At 45.6% G+C, this 12,970-nt stretch overlaps 1 protein-coding gene across 1 annotated transcript; it reads right to left on the bottom strand.

The window, feature by feature from the left end:
• Positions 1 to 1,091: 1,091 nt before the first annotated feature.
• ECRG4 (ECRG4 augurin precursor) lies at positions 1,092 to 12,721 on the bottom strand. Its single transcript, XM_078348399.1, has 4 exons — positions 12,566 to 12,721; positions 7,202 to 7,249; positions 5,027 to 5,183; positions 1,092 to 1,487 (listed from the first exon to the last, which is right to left on the bottom strand). Exons 1-4 carry the CDS (start codon positions 12,642 to 12,644, stop codon positions 1,325 to 1,327), a joined length of 447 nt encoding a protein of 148 aa, XP_078204525.1. The 5' UTR covers positions 12,645 to 12,721; the 3' UTR covers positions 1,092 to 1,324.
• Positions 12,722 to 12,970: the final 249 nt, after the last annotated feature.

Genomic DNA, 12,970 nt, shown 5'->3' with positions numbered 1-12,970 from the left:
GAGACAGATAGTAGAATGGGAGTTGTTAGGAGTTTGGGATAGGAATGAACAGTTAGTGTTTAAAAGATACAATATCAGTTTCGGAAGATAAAAAAGTTCCAGAGATGGATGCTGGTGATTGTTGCACAACGATGTGAATATACTTAGCCACTAAACTGTACACCTAAAAATGCTTAAAATGGTAACTTTTATATATATTTTACTACAATTGTAATTTGTTTGGATCATCAAGGAAAAAAAGAATGGCCTTTGTTTATGATTGTCTGTAAACACTGCTGCTCTCAAGGCAGTGCTTCCTACTGAGCTCGGGATTATTGATCACACAGGGTTTGTGAATGGGAGAGTGTTTCAGAGGCTATCTGCAAAATTGCGTGTAATTTTTCTGAGGAAAAGAGCATAAAGCGTTCATCAGACTGTCGAAGGAGTCTGTGACACACAAAAGTCTAAGACTCATTCTGAGTGGCCCCTCTCATGCTATTTATCTCCTCCCCCATCTCATTCCCTGCAATTCTGCATAGGCTGAGACCAGACCCCCTCCTATCAGCAAAGGCTCAGATCCTTCACTTAGCCGCCCCCTCACCCCCCCACTTCCTCTTCTCCCTCTTCTCACCCAAATGCCACCTTGTCTTTCATTCACTCAGGTTGTTTACAATGCAAAGAATATCCTTAAATATGCTTGAATTCCTGGAACAAGATTTTGTTGTTTATTTTTTAGATAACTGTGGCTCTGAAATCAACCAAATTTCAGGGTTTTTTTCTATTGCCCTTCATTTCCCGGATGGTAATGTTAAACAGGTCCAGCTCTAGCTCAGAACCAGAAAGGTTCTCTGTCGAATGACTGGAATCCTCCAAACCATGTTCTGTAACCACAAATCATTTTCAACTAGCCTTTCTTGCTGATCGTATGTCTTGCATTTCACATAGACTGCATTTTAACAAACTAAGACTTCTCACCAGGCCTGTGGTCTGCCTGGGTGGCAGTGAAGAATCTCAGGGTGATAACAGAGAGATGCCTCTCAAATGCAACTTCAAAACATCAAGGGGACGAGAAATGTCACCAGCTTAATTTGCACCCAAATGAATTCCGAGACTTTTCTTTTTTACAAAATGCTTTATTTTTAAATGAGATACATTGTTAGGCAGTCCCATGAAATATCAAAAGGCATTTACATGTGTCATTTTAACTCTTCTTTTCTGATCACACAAAGTAGGTAGAAAAGATCTGCTGAAATAGAACAAAGTAGAAACCAAGTAATGTAAGGCCTTAGGAGATACATGAAGAGAATCACTACTGGTTTCTTGTACAGCGTGTGGCAGGTCATAGTTAGTAGTCTTCATAGTTGACGCTGGCTCCATGCCTGAAACTGTAGGGGCTCCGGGGACCAATTGCAGAGTCTTCATCATAGTGACGTTGGTAGTAATCGCCATAGTACTCATGTCCATTTCGATCTCTGTTAAGCCAATAAGTGATGTCATCTTCAAATTTCTAGAGAAAAAGAGAGAGAATGATAGAGAATGGATTTAAGCACACACAGTCCCCTAAGACCTAATCTTACCTGTGCTTTTCTCTATGGCGGTTTTTCTTCAATAATTAACAACGCTTAGTAAGAATAACTCCCCATTACCATATGGTTGTGCTCAGTGGCCAACACAGCCAGCAGTATTCACTCTGATAAAAGCTATCTTTTCCCAAAGGAGTGCAGGCTCATACCTTTGCAACATTTTGTAAAATATTTGCTAAATATTCTCCAGACTAAATATTTTTTTTCTTTCTTGGTAAATCAAATGGACAGCTGCCCAAAAGCAGTAACAACTTGGCCTGACCCTCAGGCCACATCCCACTGTGGCAAATACTGTTTTATCTTCCTACCCATTCCTGTGCCTGGTTCTTTATATTGCATGTAGTAGATGCTTAATAAATGTTGCCCAAGTTAGATCAATGACTGCACTAGCCTATGATAGTGCCAGGGCAGAGAACTGGGGGTGTATTTGATGGTCACTCTTCTACTATGTTGTTGGTTTGAGTGCACACAGATGTACTTATTCATTCCACAAATACTATGAGATGAGCACCGTGTGTCAGGACCAGCCCTGGGCTGGGCACTGGGGGGCTGCCAAAAACAGGGTCTCTGCCTTCAAAAAGCCTACTGTTCCTGAGAGACAGATAGGAAAAGAGACAGTTGCAGCTAATAAAAGGGATGGGGAAGCTAAAGCCAAGTAAGAAGTGTAGAGTGATGCTCAGGTTTTTGGTTTGGGCAACTGATCTTTGCTATTCATATTTTTTTTTTTTAGGAGAGGCTAAATTTTCTTTGGTGGTGGTGAAAGTGCAAGATTAATTTAGACTAGGACTCACATGTGTTGATGCTCAGGATGTGGGAAGAGATTTCATGTGAGAGCAAAAAGGCAGGGAGAAGACAGATGGGCTGGGTGAACGGGTCATGCAGTTTGGGGTACAGGGGAGTTTTTCTCCATGTGTGGACCATGCACCCTCTACATCCAAATCACACATGCAGGTTGTCAGGCACCAGCCACTCCATGCCTCCTGCGTGAAACTTTCTGATGTCTGGGTCTCAGCAACCTGTTTTTATTTTAACAAGACTGCCAGCGAACATTAATTAATATATGAGAATTTAGTGAGGCTGAAATCCACAGCCTAGCCCATGACTGTGGTCTCTGGGGCTCAGTGGTCATCCACTCTTGGTAGCTTGTGGGCCAACTAGTGCTGGGCTAAAGAGCATGATTCCAGTGTCTCACTGCCATTCTCTACACCTGGAGTCTGAATCATCTGAGCACACCTCAGCCTCTGCCTTGGGAAGGAGGACACTGACTTCTTTGGCTCCATCTCTAGTTTTGCCTCTCCCATTATACAACATTTTTGGGCATGGTGAAACATTCTTGCTTCTTGGGTTTTCTCATTTTATTTTATTTTTTTAAGAGGGAGTTTTACTCTTTCACCAAGACTGGAGAAGTGGTGCAATTTCAGCTCACTGCAACCTTTGCCCCCACCCAGGTCCAAGCGATTCTCCTGCCTCAGCCTCCCAAGTAGCTGGGGTTATAGCCATCCGCCATCACACCTGGCTAATTTTTTTGTTTGTTTTTAGTAGACAGGGTTTCACCATGTTGGCTAGGCTGGTCTCTAACTCCTGACTTCAGGTGATCCACCCACATTGGCCTCCCAAAATGCTAGGATTACAGGTGTGAGCCACCATGCCCAGCCTCTCATTTTATCAATTTGAGGTTTTAGTAAGCTTAAATATGTATTTTCAAAAATTTTTAAAAATGTTTGATGAATACAGAAATAATGTAAACTCAGATTTTAAAATCAGTATGTAAGAGAAGAGCATAGAAAAAGAAGATCATGTTCCTTTGCCAGAAACCACCACTAGTGACACTTGGATGTATTCACTGTAGTCTTTTTAGTGCCTGTTGATTTATTGTAACCTTATTGGATCCGAATCTTTATTCTGGTTTTGTCACAGAGATTATTTGAGCAGTTGCTGCATGCCAAACTCTTTTTTTTTTTTTTTTTGAGATGGAGTCTCACTCTGTCATCCAGGCTGGAGTGCAGTGGGGCAATCTCAGCTCACAGCAACCTCCACCTCCCGAATTCAAGCGATTCTCCTGTGTAATCCCCCTGAGTCGCAGAGACTACAGGCATGAGCCACCAATCCGACTAATTTTTTGTATTTTTAGTAGAGATGGGGTTTCACCCTGCTGAGCAGGCTAGTCTCAAACTCCTGACCTCAGGTGATCTGCTTGCTTTGGCCTCCCAAAGTGATAGGATTACAGGCATGAGCATTGTGCCCGGGCCCTGCATGTTAAACTCTTAATGCCCATTTTAATCATGGTTATCAAAGAAATGCAAATTACTAAAAGAGGATATAGCATTTTCATTCTTCAAATAAGTAAACATATATTTTTAATTTTCAATGAGAACATCAGATATTGCTGAAGATTCTAGGAAACTGTTGCTCTTACATGGGACTCACAGGAATGTGCAATTTGCAAATACTTGGAGATGGTTAAACATGATTCCACCCTTGCCCCAGGAACCTCACTGGAAAGAATGTGTTCTAAGTAAAGGGCAAACTCCACAGAGATGCAAATAACAGCACCTGCCTTTTGGGTTGTTGTGAATGTGAAGTAAGTTCATACCTCTGAATACTTAGAATCGTGCCTGGCTTAGTTTTTTCTTCACCTCCTGCAGTATTGTGTACACACCGTCTAAATGAATCGTGCCCGTTTTGTAAAACACTTCCAACTGCCCAGTTGGAGGTGCTGCCCATGAAAAGCTTATTTGCTCCCTTGTGGGGCTGCACAGGCCACAGGTCCTCCCTCTACATCTCACACAAAGAGCTCAGCCTCCTCAGTCACTGTGGATGGATGCCCACATGGCCACATCTGTGACTTCCACGGGCTGCCATCTCACCTGTGCATGCACCCCAGCTGGGAGCCTGAGATTATAAACTCTTTGTACATGAATACATCCACCAATGCCATGTAGGTGCATGAACTGTAAACCATCTTTTCCTATAAGTGCATTGTCAAATTTTCCCCAAAACATCTACAAAGACCCATCTTCTCTTTATAAGTCCTTTTTCATCTCTTTTTCTTATCATGATAGATCTGTCATCCCTGTTGTTTCTGATAGTCTTCAAGGTAAAAGTGAAAAGGTTTTGGGGTATTGTGAGTTATTTTAAGAATACCCAGACAAAACTGTTCAGCCAAGTTAAAAGGGTTCCCAGGAGTCAGATTCCCAGTGAATCTACATCCCAGCCATTTTGGTCCATGACTGCCCTGGGTTCTGCCTCCTGAATGTGCCCTGGTGGAAACTTCCAGCTGTCACCCTTACACCATAGGTAATGTGATCCAGTGCCTGACAGCAGTCCGCATCTGATGGGGCTCTTATTTTAGGAATGAACAGCAAAGCTGAATTTTTGCTTCCTATTTCCCTGAGCCAGGCCTCCTCCCTGCCACTCTGCCCTGTGGAAGCCAGGCCTGCAGACAGAGGCAACTGTCTCTGTCTGCTTCATCAAAGCCCATGTAGAGAAACTGCTGGTACCACTGCTGCACCTCGGGCCGAGTCCGGTCCCACAGCTGCCGCTTCTGGCGCTTCAGGCTGCCGAGAAATTCTTTGGCTTTGTTCTCATCAACGGCCACATTAGTCTTAGTTGGAACAGGTGCTGAAATCATCAATTCCCCATCCCCAAAACACAAAGAATGATTAGTACCTTCCTCACTCGAAGTGAATCCTGTTATATATCCCATTCCACACCACCATGGTTTTGACTCTCAATTTCATTCTTACTTGCATGTGACAATGTGACACAGCCTGGGAGCATCAGTCACCACGCTTCCTGTAAATTCTAATTGCTACAGCCCTATATAGGGGCATGAACTAAATTTCAGCCTCTAGGTCCTCAGGGTAGAAATGAAATTCAGCTCATCCCCTGCAGCCCTCTAGCGCCCGGGACCCAGGCCTTTCCCAGGGGCAAGTGGCCCACCCCTCAGACTCCGCATTCAGGAAACAGACTGGATATCTGGTGCCACACGGGTATATTGTCATGTCCATTGCATATGCAAACATAAGAGGGTTGTGCTTGGCTCAGGAGATTATGTAAGAAAAGGAACCGGAATGATGAGCCCCAGGTGAGCAGGGACCAGCCCCTGCCCAACAGTAGAGCTGATTCTCTTACCAGGCTGCTGGGACACAAAGTCCCCTTAAGCCATTGCCTCTCTGAGCCTCACAGTCTGACCATTGATGCAGGGTACTGACCCTCACCGTCACACTGATGCTGCTAACATTTTTCTATCACAGTCTCAATTGTTGAAACAGAACCACTTCTGCAGGTGTGCTTGAGGAAGCCACTGTACCATTCATTAGGTGTTCTGCCCCTGCTGTTACATTTTGAGCCTCTGTCCCTTCATCTATAAAAGCAGATGGACAGTTCCCCTTGATGACATTAGGAAAAATGCACAGGATTATGGAGATGCAGGCCTGATGTGTTTGTTGGTCATATGGATAAGTAGCAGTAGGTTTGTTTGTTTGTTCGCTTGTTTTCTACAATCCCTTCAGGGACTGTTACTGTTTTGTACACAGTAGGTGCTCAATATGTCTCTTGGTCTGAACTGAGTAAAGGCTGCGGGATGCACATGTAGGGGAGTTGTGACTGTCTCAACAGCTTGCTCACCTATGACAAGCTGGCTCTGTGAGGGCATTGTTCATCCCTGGCATCCGTGAGGAGAGGCTCCTGCAACCCCACAGCACAGGGGAGACCCTCTGAGCTGCCTCAGAGTTTGGGGATGGACCAGGGTTTCATGGGTGGCTGGTAACCCAGGAAAAGATGCTGGGACCATCTCCAAGAAACTCCTTGCCCTCAAGAGGGTCCGCCTGTTCTCCAGCCATCTGCTGGAGGCGGGGGGGTCCCTGAGCAGCACCTGGAGAGTATGGGAAGAATGACTAGGACACCACTTCAGGGAGGAAGTTCAGCCTGTTAGAATCCCCGTAAACTAGGAAGGAAAGAATAAGTGACTAAATGGTCACATCGGAAATGTGGTAACACTTTTTCATTTCTAAAGGATTCTCAGTTTTACAGATGGAAATGAAAGCTGGGAGAGGGAAAATGACATTCACAAGACCCACAATTGATCCACCTGATCTGATTACAGCAGGTCCAGAACCTGTGTGTTGTGACCCCTAGACTCTTCAATTTCTATGGCATTTTGCTGCTGTCACATTTATCTTAAATACACTTTTCAAAACAGAGGCTAATAACAAGAAGGCTTTCCTGTTTGAAACCTTTCCCCAAGAGCTCATTGGATACAGGGACTACCATAACAATGCGGTTCCATGCCTGCCCCACCAACTGAGGCTTATGTGTTCCAAAGATAGTCTCTAACGTGCTTCATGGTTCTAAAATAAATAGCATGCAATTAACACTGTACCACTGTTTCTTTTATTTTTGAGTCCACACTGACAGCTTTGAGAAAAATATCCTTCAGACATTTACTGGCACTAATATTTATCTAATAAAAGACCACACCACATATCCACAGAAAAAGCCCTTCATATCTGCTGACCTTCTATGGAGTAAACACTTTTGATTTTCCAAATACAAGACTCCAGTGAGCACATTCCATATTGCCATTTCATTTCCATCCAGTTAAGAATGCATCCCTTATCCATTTGGGGAATATTTACCTTCTCGTTTTTGAAGCATCAGCTTGAGTTTATTTCCACTTATGCCACCTAAAGGAATGAAAATTGAAATCCATATCAGAGTTACACTGTACCTTTCAATTTATCAAATGCAGAAATCAGAGTGGGAAAAAAAGAACTGCAGGCCCCTACCCTGATTTGGCAACTTGGTGATATCACAGTATTTAATGCTTGTAGTATTCCCTGGCCAGCAGGACAAACAATTCAGGCGGCCCATGGCTAATATTGGTGATAATGACCACAGCTGACCAAGGGCATTATGATTTGAGCTAGTCAGAGTGATGCTGTTCTTTTAGCTCTGTGTCTTACTATGAAGGGCAACCATCTGTCATGAGCATCTTCCTGCAAACTTTCGCTTCATGGTGTAATACATTGAATAGTGTCCTCCCGAAATTCCTAACCAACAGAAACCCCTGAATGTAAGCTTATTTGGAAATGAGGTCTTTTCAGATATAACCTGTTAAGGATCTTAAGATTTTTCTTAAAAAAATTTTTTTTAACAGCCTGACTCATCACTGAGAGAGTCTCAAGATGTTATACGGGATTTAGATGAACAGAAATCCAGTGATTAGTGTTCTTATAAGAAGAGAGGATCCAGAGAGGTCACCCATGTGAAGACAGAGGCAGGCAGAAATGGGAGTCAGGCTCCCACATACTGGAGAACTTGCTTTCGCTCTCTAAAAGTGCAGCCCAGTTTTGTAGCTTGCCCATCACCCTAAAACCAAGCATGATTTGTACCACTTGCTGTTATTTGTATTCAATTTTAAAAGTATTTCTGATCAGCTCAATCATTTTTAATAGAAAATACCTTGTCTTCCCTAATAGAACACACCCCTCCACCCAGTGAACTGGCTTGCAGACCTATAGAAGCCTCTGACCCTTAACTGTTGCATGCAGACATGCTGACTTTGTAAGTAGTGAGTAGAGTATCTTCAGGTGTAAGGAACTGGAGTCTGGCCCCAGATTGGAGGTAATGGTGACCACTTTCTCAGCAGGGTTCTTAGCCTCTCATTCCATGGACAAACTTCAGGGGGTCTAGAAAGGTGTGAAAAATTGTGTTTGCATCTGCAAAGGCACAATTTTCTGGGAATAGGAACCATAGCTTTTGCCACACTCTCAAAAGTATCTGTGACCCCAACAAAATTTAAAAACCCCACTTTGTTTGTGAATTACATCAATAAAGCTGGGAGAATAGAAATAAATGTTTTAAAAGAGAGCCTCTGCATGAAGAAGTTACTATGGAGTTGGGGAGAAAAAAATATCCACAGCTAAGAATTCCAAACTGGCTGCCCTATGTAGGGATGTATTTTATTATCATACCCAATGTTTACAGATTTTGAATTTGAAGACCTCTGAGCCAAGTCGCTCAGCAAATCCATGGTCCATAAGCAGCCACCTAACCTACTAGCCTCCTAGAGCATCTGGATTAAGGTGCTACCTACCTGCCTGCAGAGTCATTGGGCCATCCAGGGAGCCTGCTGGCCTGTCCTCTGGGATGGGACAGGGAACCTGCTAGAACTTACTAAGTCTATTTCCTGCTAAGTGCCTCTCTCGTAATTCACGGGTAAGGGGGACACACTTTCTAGCTGTTCAGGGAGAGCCCCAGTACATACCACTGTCCTTGTAAATTAATTTTGCTCTCAAAAATGTTTCAGCTTGGATGATAATTACATGGCCACCCAATTTTTCTAGGTTTAATGGCACGGAAATGGCTTCAAAAGATCTCTAGGAACACCCTGAAGGGCCAGGAAAGAGAGGTGGTGGTTGCCCTCGCACCTTCCCTAGGAGGGCTGGGAGTCTGCCGGGCGGCAAGCTGAGGTATCAGCATAGTGCTCAGCAGCCTGAGGGAGAGCTGCAGTGGTTTTTGTTGCCTGTGCTCAGGTCAGTCTACAGTGATGTCGTTGTTTAAAAAGCAATTGCAATCTTAGGCTGTTTAGTAAAGGATACTTTAAAAAAAGAAAGTAACTGTCCTGTCTCTGTACCACCACGGGTCTGAGCAGACCTCTTCTCTACTATTTAGTTCAGTTCACATCATCTGACTTGAAGAAGATCACAGAAAATCTGGAGTGGTGGTCAAAGGAGTGTCCATGGAGGACTAGGGCCCAAACATGTGTTATATGAGAAGAAATCAAAGGAATTTAGGTGTTTAACTTAGAGAACTAAAACTTCTGGGGCTGGATGCGGTGACTCAAGCCTATAATCCCAGCACTTTGGGAGGCTGAGGCGGATGGATTGCCTGAGGTCAGGAGTTAGAGACCAGCCTGGCCAACTTTGTGAAACCCTGACTCTACTAAAAATGCAAAAAAATAGCTGATGTGGTAGCACATTCCTGTACTCCCAGCTACTCAGGAGGCTGAGGCAGTAGAATCGCTTGAACCCAGGAGGCAGAAGTTACAGTGAGCCAAGATACCATTACTGTATTCCATCCTGAGTGACAGAGTGAGAGAAAGAAAGAGAGAGAGAACTTGTGGGAGAAGAACAACGGTTTTGACGGACCACTGGGCCGTGGGTTAGGGCATGAAGTAAAATTTCCAACACCCAGATGGACAGCCGCCCAAGATAGGACAAATGGCCCTGGGGGATGAGGGGGTTGAGATTAAGAGTTGCTGGAGGTGTCTGAGAGTAAACAAAGGTGAGCACTTGACCAGGCTACCGTAGAGGGGATTTTCTAGATAGATGGGGGTGGGACTACTGTTGAACATTCTACTTCCCTTCCAAACTTAAGTTCAATGAAGAAACCTATGAAAATATTTGCCAAGGCAGACAGATACGTTCCTTGGCACTAATAATAGCCTTCATTAATGTCTTAACATTTGTCAGTCTCTAACAGCTCACAGGGTAGTGCATACAGAATTAGGTATGGCCCCTCCATCTGTTTGCCTTCTGTAAAAGTGCTTAACAATTAATGAATGAAATGTGGTCTGATGTTGAAATAGACATTGAGTTTAGGCATTTGCAATGAGGCTGCAATTTCTTGCAGCAAATGTTGACTAAAAATTAGTCAAGAAACGAGAACTTTGCCAAACCTTAGCTACAGACTGAAAAGCACAAATAAATCCCAAATTATGAATTATGAATGTTGCTACTGTGCCAGTTACTACACACTGAACTATATATCTGTACATATAATTGGACACTACACTAAATTCGTTTGAACAAAAGGAACAATAGAATGGCTGTGATTTTTTTTTTCTGTATTATGGATTTTTCACCCAGTATCATCGGCTCTTCATTCCAGGCTGCAGTAATAATCACTCCTGAATTTATCCAATCCAGTCACCTAGTATTAGCTCTCCTGGCAAATTCAGAACTTCAAGGTGCTCCTTTGGGGGTGTTAAATATTAATAAATTGATCAAGTAGGGGCCACGGTCATTTTCTTTATTAAATGTTTGTGAGAAAGGGCGTGGTGGTTCAAGCCTATAATCCCAGGACTTTGGGAAGCAGAGGCAGAAGGATCACTTGAGCCCAGGAGTTCGAGACCGACTTGGGCTACATAGTGAGACCTCATTTCTACTAAAAATTAAAAGAGAAAAAAAGATAGTCAGGTGTGGTGGCATGCACCTGTAGTCCCCGCTATTTGGGAGGCTGAGGTGGGAGGATTGCTTGAGCCCAGGAGATCAAGGCTAGGCTGCAGTGAGCTATGACAGCACAACTGTACTCCTGCCTGGGCAATAGAGTTAGTCCCTGTCTCAAAAAAAAAAAAAAGTTTATAGGTAGCATAAAGAGTCACCTTTGGTGACTACATCAAGATTTTCTTTGCATAAGACTTTCACATCCCAGGTCAGTGATGATGTTTTAACTGACTTCTATCACTGAGTTATTGATAAAAACTAAATAAAATACCAGCCAGTGCTCACTCAACTTATTTAGATGTGCTTCTTCTTCTCCATTTTTTTTTTTTTTTTTTTTTTGAGACAGAGTTTCATTCTTGTTGCCCAGGCTGCAATGCAATAGCACCATCTCGGCTCACTGCAACTTCCGCCTCCCAGGTTCCTGCCCCAGCCTTCTAAGTAGCTGAGATTACAGGCATGTGCCACCACGCCTGGCTAATTTTGAATTTTTAGTAGCGACGGGGTTTTCTCCATGTTAATCAGGCTGGTCTCGAACTCCCTACCTCAGGTGATCTGCCTGCCTCAGCTTCCCAAAGTGCTGGGATTACAGGGGTGAGACACCGTGCCTGGCCCAGATGTGCTTCTTAAAATGCCAAGAACAAAGAGTTGGGGGCAGGTAAGCTATACAGTGGGAGATAACTGACTAGCTTCACTGGTGGTTCTGATGTAGAACAGTACTCTTCCCCGCCTGGACAGACCTCGCCACCTCCCTTGCTGTTCTAGCAATCCTGGGGCTCCACCCCAGGGCTCCTATTGAACGTCCCCTGCCTCTTCTCACCTGGAGTTCAGTTTTCATACCTGTTCTGAATGAGCAAAATACAGAAACTAAGCAATCGAGTGAGCCTTCCTTTTACATTAGGCAGTGCCCAGCTGTTTTGCAGTGGGACAGTGCCAGGCTCAGGATTTGGGGCAAGCCACTTCACATGCCAGTAACTCTGAGGCGACAATCCCTGCCTCCACAAGGTGTAAGCTTCAAAGGCAGTCATGTGTCCTTGAGGCCACTTGTGAACCATAAAGGCTCCTCTTACCCACTGAAGGTGGTAACTCAGGACAAAACATGGTTTCAGATTATGGTTCCTAAAGTGGGGCCTGTGGACCCCAGCGTTGAGGCATTGGAGCACCCATCATTCTGGGTGTGTGTATGAATGGACGTTTTACAGAGAGCAATTGGGGACTTTTTAGTTTTCAACGTATTCGTCGGGAGCTCCACGAAGCAGAATAGATTAAGCATGACTCCTTTAAGAGCCTTTACCCTGTCTGGGGTGTGAGGCCTGTGCCCAGCTTTGCAAACTGCAACTTGACCCCGCCGGGAAGCTCAAGTCAGCTCTTGTTGCCAAGCGACTGCCTGGAAAGGAATCGCGGTGATGGTGCCATTTGCCTCTCCTGGGTTACCAGCTGCGTAAAGCCTCCCGCAACCCCTTCGCTCTTTACGTTAAGCCCTGAATCACTACTTGCCCACCCTTCGGACGCCTGGGCCTCCTTTCCCAAGGTTGCCCCGCAGATCTGAAAGCCCCTCACCCCCGCCCTTGATCCCGGTACTCTCTCCACCCGCACTCATGGAAGTGCAAAACGCTGGACCCGATGCCCCTACCACCCCCTTGGCCCTACCTGAACTAAGGATGGGTCCCTACGCCGCCACCCTATCACCGATCGCTCTCCCCGGGCACCCTGGAAGCGCCACGCGGGACGAATCCCTGGTGCCGCTATCAATCAGCCTGGCATCGTCCCGCTCACCTGGGCCCCAGCACAGGAGCAGGAGCAGCGCCAGCCCAGTCAGCGCCAGGACCGCGGGCCGCGCGGGGGAAGCGGCCATGGCTGCGGGACGAGAGCAGGAGGGCGAGGGGCGCACTTGGAGCTGCTGCGCGGGAGGACTGGGCGCGGGAGACGGGTGCGAGCGGGCCGGCGCGGCCGCGAGTTATTCCTGCGTCGCTGCCTGGGCGGGATCTGGCCGGGACCTGGCCGGTCGGCTCCGCGCCAAAGGGCTGAGGGCCAAGCAGCTGCGCCTGGCGCCAGGGAGAACACCACCGAGGTCCCCTCTCCAGCCCCGGCCCCACGAGGAACGCGGCCCCGGCCTCACGGTCACGGATACTCGCGGGGCGCGGCCTCGGAGAACCACCGGCCGCGGGATGCCGCGTGGCC

Source organism: Callithrix jacchus, chromosome 14 (assembly GCF_049354715.1).
Source record: "Callithrix jacchus isolate 240 chromosome 14, calJac240_pri, whole genome shotgun sequence".
In the NCBI taxonomy this organism is placed as follows: Eukaryota; Metazoa; Chordata; class Mammalia; order Primates; family Cebidae; genus Callithrix; species Callithrix jacchus.
The sequence above is the reverse complement of the archived record's forward strand: the minus strand, read 5'-3'. Positions and strand labels throughout refer to the sequence as shown.

Excerpts from the sequence above, each read along its gene's own strand:
- ECRG4 (XM_078348399.1), bottom strand. The coding sequence starts at position 12,644 with ATGGCCGCTTCCCCCGCGCGGCCCGCGGTCCTGGCGCTGACTGGGCTG. Across the intron at positions 7,250-12,565 it reads GCTCCTGTGCTGGGGCCCAG|GTGGCATAAGTGGAAATAAA; the intron begins GTGAGCGGGACG and ends TCATTCCTTTAG. Across the intron at positions 1,488-5,026 it reads TACATGGGCTTTGATGAAGC|GAAATTTGAAGATGACATCA; the intron begins AGACAGAGACAG and ends TCTTTTTCTCTA.